Source organism: Oncorhynchus gorbuscha, unplaced genomic scaffold, assembly GCF_021184085.1.
Source record: "Oncorhynchus gorbuscha isolate QuinsamMale2020 ecotype Even-year unplaced genomic scaffold, OgorEven_v1.0 Un_scaffold_11986, whole genome shotgun sequence".
NCBI classification, from domain to species: Eukaryota; Metazoa; Chordata; class Actinopteri; order Salmoniformes; family Salmonidae; genus Oncorhynchus; species Oncorhynchus gorbuscha.
Genome location: NW_025754429.1, coordinates 1 through 7,621, shown reverse-complemented (window position 1 = coordinate 7,621; position 7,621 = coordinate 1). Strand labels below are relative to the sequence as shown.

Below are 7,621 nucleotides of genomic sequence, written 5' to 3'. Positions count from 1 at the left end.
ATCCAATTTGTAAGTCGCTCTGGATAAGAGCGTCTGCTAAATGACTTAAATGTAAATGTAAATCACCCAGCCACCTCCTGTTTCTCTGTCTTCTGATTGTAATATAAAGCCAATATAAAGTGTTATGGGCCGACAATGGTATCAGTAGGTTGAATGAATGGAGCTTGTAATTTAAAGGTGGCACACTCTAACGCCTAAGGGGCCCTTGAGCTTGCCAATAAATGTTTATGGCACTGTGTTAGTGCCTCAAGACCCCAGTTTGAGACAGTTTGCTAAAGGAGGAAAACAATCCTTCCATTAACAGGTTATGTGATTATAATTAATGGACATTTTTGAAGGGGTTAATACATTTCTCGTAAGGGAAAATCAAGTCTGGAATTTCAAAGTGGAAATTACAGACTTCAGAAGCCTTTTTAAACCTCAAATACACTACAAGTTGTACATTTCCTAAAAGTTCTCCTGAACTGTATTAAAGGGAGATGATTATTAGTGACCTCCTCCCCAGGTCCATGTAGGCTCCTGCATGTCTGCGTGGCTGTTCCCGTAAACACATCTTTCTTCTTGTTGACACGTTTATCTATTTCTCCCCATGTTATTCACTCTTTTATATTATTCAGCGGAGCCCAATAGACACCAGAGTCTCATTTTCAATGGTGCCCTGAGGACGTAAAAGAAAATATAAAACTACAAGATATAATAACAGGTCCATTACATTAGAACATCACAAACATCACAGGCATCATAAAACAAGTTATTAAAGTCAATCAATCAAAAGAATTGCACACCTCGGTGAACACGTTTATCATCAGGGTTTTAAACTGCCCTAGTGGCACCAGGCAATCCAAATGGAATCCATTTTGTAAGTGATTCCCCCAAAATAAAATAAAAATACAGATATATCTAGTTCTGTGGTGACCCGAGGAACCTCAAGAGTTGACCAACCCTGTGAATGGGTTTGGCATCTCATGTTTTATACTTTAACAACAAAGTCAGACTGTAATGAGGACCAGCCAACTTACGGGACTGTAATGAGGACCAGCCAACTTACGGGACTTTACATTTACATTACATTTAAGTCATTTAGCAGACGCTCTTATCCAGAGCGACTTACAAATTGGTGCATTCACCTTATGACATCCAGTGGAACAGTCACTTTACAATAGTGCATCTAAATCTTAAAGGGGGGGGGGGGGTGAGAGGGATTACTTATCCTATCCTAGGTATTCCTTAAAGAGGTGGGGTTTCAGGTGTCTCCAGAAGGTGGTGAGTGATTATTTAGGGTTCTGCACTCACATCACACTCCATACTTCTTTTGCAGGGCTCCTACTGAAGCGTCCTCAAGTCCAGCTTGACGAAGAAAGTTAAACAATTCTTGTAGAACTTTCTTCTCAGGGTTGGACATGAACATGACAGCCATATCGAACCGCCTCACACCGGCCAGATTCCTGAGGATCTCCAGTATGACAGGTGGCTCTTCCTTCTTGATGTAGAAGCTTTGTAACGTCCTTAGAATCTGATTGAGCATGTCTGGTTCAAGAGAGCTCTGGAAGATCTTTGCATAAGCCTGAGGCTGGATTTGCTTCAAATACTTGTAGATGACTTCAGGGCCATTTCCAATCTTCCTTAGGTCTGCCTCTAGCTGGAAGCTGTTGGTGGGGGCAGGAGGTACGAGCTCAGTTGATGGTGTAGCAGGCGGTTCTGTTGGTTCACTGACAGTTGCCTCCCTGTGCTGCTGTGTCTGTGCTCTCACAGCATACCCTACAGGCCCTTTGACAGGGGAATGTGAGGGGAGGTTTGATGTTTCTTCAATCTTCGGGATCTTAGCACTGGGGGAGGTAGAGGGGGGTGAGGCCTGACCCTCTCTCACAGTGTCTGCAATGGAGGTGGTCTTCTGGTGCCTAACACGGGGGGCTGTGGTTGAAGTCAACACAGCCAAGGACTCCTCCTGGACCAGGATCTTTCCACAAACCTCTTCAATGTCCACTCTACTCAATGGCTTGGTTGACTGCAGGTCAGGTGGTTTGTTAATTGGCTGTACTGTTCTCCGCTGTGCATGCTCTTCTGTTGCCAGCAGACCACTGGTGTCCATGTCAATTGCAATCTTCTTCATCTCACAAAATGCCTGCTTGTTTCCTGGTTCTAGCTTCAGGACCTCCTCAAAATCTTCTTTAGCTTGTTTGAGCAGTCCCAGAGCAGCCCTGGCTGTCCCTCTGCGGGCAAAGGCCTTTGAATAGGTGCCATCCAGGGCTATTGCTTTACTACAGTCCTCCTCAGCCTCTTTATATCTCTGCAGCTTTAAGTAAGCCATGGCCCGGTTGGCAGGCAGGAGGACTTTAATGAGGACCAGCCAATTTACGGGACTGTAATGAGGACCAGCCAACTTACGGGACTTTAATGAGGACCAGCCAACTTACGGGACTTTAATGAGGACCAGCCAACTTACGGGACTTTAATGAGGACCAGCCAATTTACGGGACTTTAATGAGGACCAGCCAACTTACGGGACTTTAATGAGGACCAGCCAACTTACGGGACTTTAATGAGGACCAGCCAACTTACGGGACTTTAATGAGGACCAGCCAACCTTTTGATAAGGGTACAGTGGTGAGTATTGAAACTGTTACCTGTGATAAAACGAAAGGCGCCATTGTAGACGGCATCCAAAGGTTTAAGTGATGTCACCATAGTCAAGAACTGTCAGGAAAGTTGACTGTACAATCTGCTTCCTGCTATTTAGAGAGGCAATATCTATTTATAAAAAGAAGCCCACTTTAAATCTTAGCTTTTTAACAAATTCATCAATATGTTTTTTAAACATCAAATCTTTATCAATTCAAATGCCCAGATGTATATAGGTGAGAACCCGATCGATGAGAGAACCATCCAATGAATGAAAGTAGTCCATCTGAAATGTTTTGTTGAGAATTAGAGAACAACGTGTATTTAGTCTGGCCGACACAACACAGCCTGCCTCCCAAATGGTGCACTATTCCCTCTTAAGTGCACTACTTTTGGCCAGGACCCTGTAATGGATGTTGGTGGAGGAAGGTGAGGACCAAGGTGCAGCGTGGTACGTGTTCATCTTTTTTTATTCGAAACTGAACACTGTATAGCAAAACAATAAAGAGAACAACCGAAACAGTCCTGTCTGGTGCAGACACAAAAACAAAGCAACAACCCATAATACCCTGGTGGGAAAAGGCTACCTAAGTATGGTTCCCAATCAGAGACAACGATAGACAGCTGCCTCTGATTGAGAACCAAACACAGAAAGCCACACTCAGGGAACAGATAACCAATGAATAAGGAAAGGACGGACCTTAAAGGATATTGCCAAAAATAGTTCACCCTCTATGGATCCCATAGCATATGTCTTAACCCCATCTATTAGGATTTATTTATCATACTCAGATGCTGAGGACTTCAATATCCTGCCACCACACCCACCCAGAACATGAGATTATATAGATGTGCATAGATCATAGATGTCCACCCCAAATTGAATTCTATTTTCCAAATCTGACCAAAAGAGGTCCGGGAAAGATCGTGGAAATCAGCCCTCCAGAAAATCATTTGTGAACAGTGATCAGAGCTGGGACGATTAACCCAAAATTATTGACACTGACTATAACGACCACTTATCATGGTTGTTTTGCTGATATTGCTCATTACGAAAAGTAGCCTATACCAGAGAAATGTGAAGTTTTAAATTAAATTAGAGTGCTAATGTGGGTGATTGTTAATGGGATAATTGATAGCTACAACATTCAATCAAGTAGCAGTAGTTTAACCTCTCTTGGGTAGGGGGCAGTATTTTCACGTCCGGATGAATAGCGTGCACAAAGTAAACTGCCTGTTTTGTCAGGCCCAGAAGCTAGGATATGCATATAATTAGATAGATTTGGATAGAAAACACTCTAAAGTTTCTAAAACTGTTAAATTAATGTCTGTGAGTATAACAGAACTGATATGGCAGGCAAACCCTGAGGACAAACCATCCCCCCCAAAAAACAATTCAGCCTACCACTGTTTTCAATGGCTGTCACTTTTTTTTATAAGGCGAAATCCTCCCAGATTGCAATTCCTAGGGCTTCCACTAGATGTCAACAGTCTTTAGAAAGAGTTTCATGCTGGTTTTTGGAAAAATGGCTACCATTTTGTCTGTAGTGTTTCCAAGCGCGTAAAATAGAGCACGTTCTTTGGTATTTTTCGGAGGTAAAGACTAACGATTCTCAGTATTAAATTGTATTGTTTATTTACGTACTAGGGTACCTAAGGTTTAATTAGAAATGTTTTTTGACTTGTTTGGAAAAGAAAAAGGACCATTTGTGATGTATCTGGGACCTTTTGGAGTGCCAACAGAGGAAGATCATCAAATGTAAGGCATTTATTATATCGCTATTTCTGACTTTCGTGGCGCACCTGCCTGGTTGAAATATGTTTTTCATGCTTTTGTACGCGGGGCGCTGTCCTCAGATAATCACATGGTGTGCTTTCGGCGTAAAGCCTTTTTGAAATCTGACACAGTGGCTGGATTAACAAGAAGTTAAGCTTTATTTTGATGTATTACGTGATTTTATGAAAGTTAAATATTTATAATTCTGTAGTTTGAATTTTGCAATCTGCTATTTCACTGGATGTTGGCCAGGTGGGACGCCACCTGCCCATAAGAAGTTTAAAGGGTAGTTAAAAAGATCTGTGGTTGACATTAATGTTGTAAATGTATGATTATATTTATCATTATTGTATTCATTCACGCAATTTATTGCAATATGGATTTTTTTTATAGATATGCTAAAGAGCTCATCTTGAATCTATACAATGGCCTCTTCTGTCACACCCTGATCTGTTTCACCTGTCTTTGTGATTGTCTCCACCCCCTCCAGGTGTCGCCCATCGTCCCCATTATCCCCTGTGTATTTATTCCTGTGTTCTCTGTTTGCAGCCTGGGAACTACCGATGGATCTCGACTCGCTAATCGCCTTGACCATTCGGATCGATGGATGACTACGGGAATGAAGGAAGGAGAAGAGAGTCGATTCCACCTCACCTCCGAGGTATCCTGGAAATCCCCAATGGCTCCGTTGCCGAGAGAACCCGAGGCTACCCAAGCTTCCATGAGAGCCTCCGAAGACTGACGATTCACCTCTTCCCGAGCCCATGCAACAAGGCAGAGATAGGCTGTCTCCAGCTGAACATCTATACAGGCTTTACACTAAGAGTTGCCTGTATCGCGAGACTACTGGTCATATTTGTCTCCACCTGTCCACTAAAAGACCAGGCTCACCAGTAAGAGCGAGTACTCTGGTGGGCCATATGGAGAACTTTTCCTCTCGCCTTACTCGCATTCCTTTTCATGCCATGTTGCTGTGGGGGAACCAGTCAAAATCTTTCCGGGTACTCCTCGACTCTGGGGCTGATGAGAGCATTATGGACGCTACCCTGGCCTCCGAGCTGGATATCCCCACTCAGCCTCTCTCTATTCCCATGGACGTTGGAGCACTGGATGGGCACTCTATGCATTTTGAGAAAGAACACCTCTGTGAGGTGTTCAGTAAGGCCCGGGCCACTTCGCTGCTGCCGCACCGACCCTATGACTGCAGGATTGATCTTCTTCCAGGCACCACTCTGTCCCGGGTACGACTGTACTCTCTGTCGGGTCCAGAGACCACGGATATGGAGACCTACATTGTGAACTCCCAAGCTGCCGGGTTCATCCGTCCTTCTGCCTCCCCCGTCAGCACAGGGTTCTTCTTTGTGGAGAAGAAGGACAAAACCCTGCGTCCGTGCATCGACTACCGAGGTCTCAACGACATCCCGGTAAAGAACCACTACCCGCTGCCTCTCATCTCGTCAGCCTTCGAGCCACTCTGGGGTGCCACAGTGTTCTCCAAGCTGGACCTACAGAACGCCTACCACCTGCTGCGGATACGGGAGGGGGATGATTGTAAGACTGCCTTCAACATATCCAGTGGCCACTACGAGTACCTGGTCATGCCCTTTGGGCTTACCAAAGCCCCTGCTGTGTTCCAGGCTCTGGTTAATGATGTTCTCCGTGACATGTTGAACCAGTTTGTTATTGTCTACCACGATGACATCCATGTCTTCTCCTGCTCCACCCAAGAACATGTGCTCCACATCCGACAGGTTAGAGATGCCTCTTCAAGGTGCGGGACTCTAACCCGGAAGCTTACAAGAAGAAATCCTGCTATACCCTGCAACGAACCATCAAACAGGCAAAGAGTCAATACAGGGCTAAGATTGAATCATAATACACCGGCTCCGACGCTCATCTTATGTAGCGGGGCTTGCAAACTATTACAGACTACAAAGGGAAGCACAGCCGCGTGCTGCCCAGTGACACAAGCCTACCAGACGAGCTAAATCACTTCTATGCTCGCTTCGAGGCAAGTAACACTGAGGTATGCATGAGAGCATCAGCTGTTCCGGATGACTGTGTGATCACACATTTAAACAGGTCAACATACACAAGGCTGCGGGGCCAGACGGATTTCCAGGACATGTGCTCCGGGCATGTGCTGACCAACTGGCAGGTGTCTTCACTGACATTGTCAACATGTCCCTGATTGAGTCTGTAATACCAACATGTTTCAAGCAGACCACCATAGTCCCTGTGGCCAAGAACACAAAGGCAACCTACCTAAATGACTACAGACCCGTAGTACTCACGTCCGTAGCCATGAAGTGCTTTGAAATGTTGGTAATGGATCACATCAACACCATAATCCCAGAAACTCACTCCAATTTGCATACTGCCCAAACAGATCCACAGATGTTGCAATCACTATTGCTCTCCACACTGCCCTTTCCCACCTGGACAAAATGAACATTTATGTGAGTATACTATTCATTGACTACAGCTCAGCGTTCAACACCATAGTACCCTCAAAGCTCATCACTAAGCTAAGGATCTTGGGACTAAACAACTTCTGCCACGCTGATCCTCAACACTGGGGCTCCAAAGGGGTGCGTGCTCAGTCCCCTCCTGTACTCCCTGTTCACTCATGACTGCACGGCCAAGCCCGTCTCCAACACCCTCATTAAGTTTGCCGATCACCAACAACGACGAGACAGCCTATAGGGAGGAGGTCAGATACCTGGCCATGTGGTGCCAGGACAACAACCTCTCCCCCAATGTGATCAAGACAGCACTCCCTCTCTTGCTCTTGGTCCTCCTCATCTTTGTAAGTCACCTTGATTTTGCACCTGTGTGTTTCATCAGTTTCTTTATAAAAATATTTAGCGAACTCCATGACAGTAGCTAAAGCAAGGGGATATAGCAGCACACAAATGCATGCTGGGCCGGTTAAAATCCCTGCCTCCACTTCAAGCACCATGGAATGTGACTATGTGAATATGAAAACCAACTCTGAACTTAAAATATTAAGTAAAACAGTTCTATTCCAAAATCTTTATGTATCAGCTATTTAGGGATGTTTCTGTAGAAGCATAGTGAAATAATGAAAACCAATTGGATGCTAACATTAGCAATGTGCCAACATGACAAACTAGGACATCCAAACGGTGGTTTGATTCTCCCTGGGTAATACAACGGTGGTTTGATTCTCCCTAGGTAATAAAACAGTGGATTGATTCTCCC

General features: G+C 44.7%; 1 protein-coding gene across 1 annotated transcript; it reads right to left on the bottom strand.

The window, feature by feature from the left end:
• Positions 1–1,142: 1,142 nt before the first annotated feature.
• Positions 1,143–2,685, bottom strand: LOC124030483 (RNA polymerase II-associated protein 3-like). Its single transcript, XM_046341815.1, has 2 exons — positions 2,625–2,685; positions 1,143–2,331 (listed from the first exon to the last, which is right to left on the bottom strand). The coding sequence occupies exons 1-2, from the start codon at positions 2,683–2,685 to the stop codon at positions 1,295–1,297; spliced, it is 1,098 nt and encodes a 365-aa protein (XP_046197771.1). The 3' UTR covers positions 1,143–1,294.
• Positions 2,686–7,621: the final 4,936 nt, after the last annotated feature.

Excerpts from the sequence above, each read along its gene's own strand:
- LOC124030483 (XM_046341815.1), bottom strand. The coding sequence starts at position 2,685 with ATGGTGACATCACTTAAACCTTTGGATGCCGTCTACAATGGCGCCTTT. Across the intron at positions 2,332-2,624 it reads CGCCTTTCGTTTTATCACAG|TCCTCCTGCCTGCCAACCGG; the intron begins GTAACAGTTTCA and ends TCCTCATTAAAG.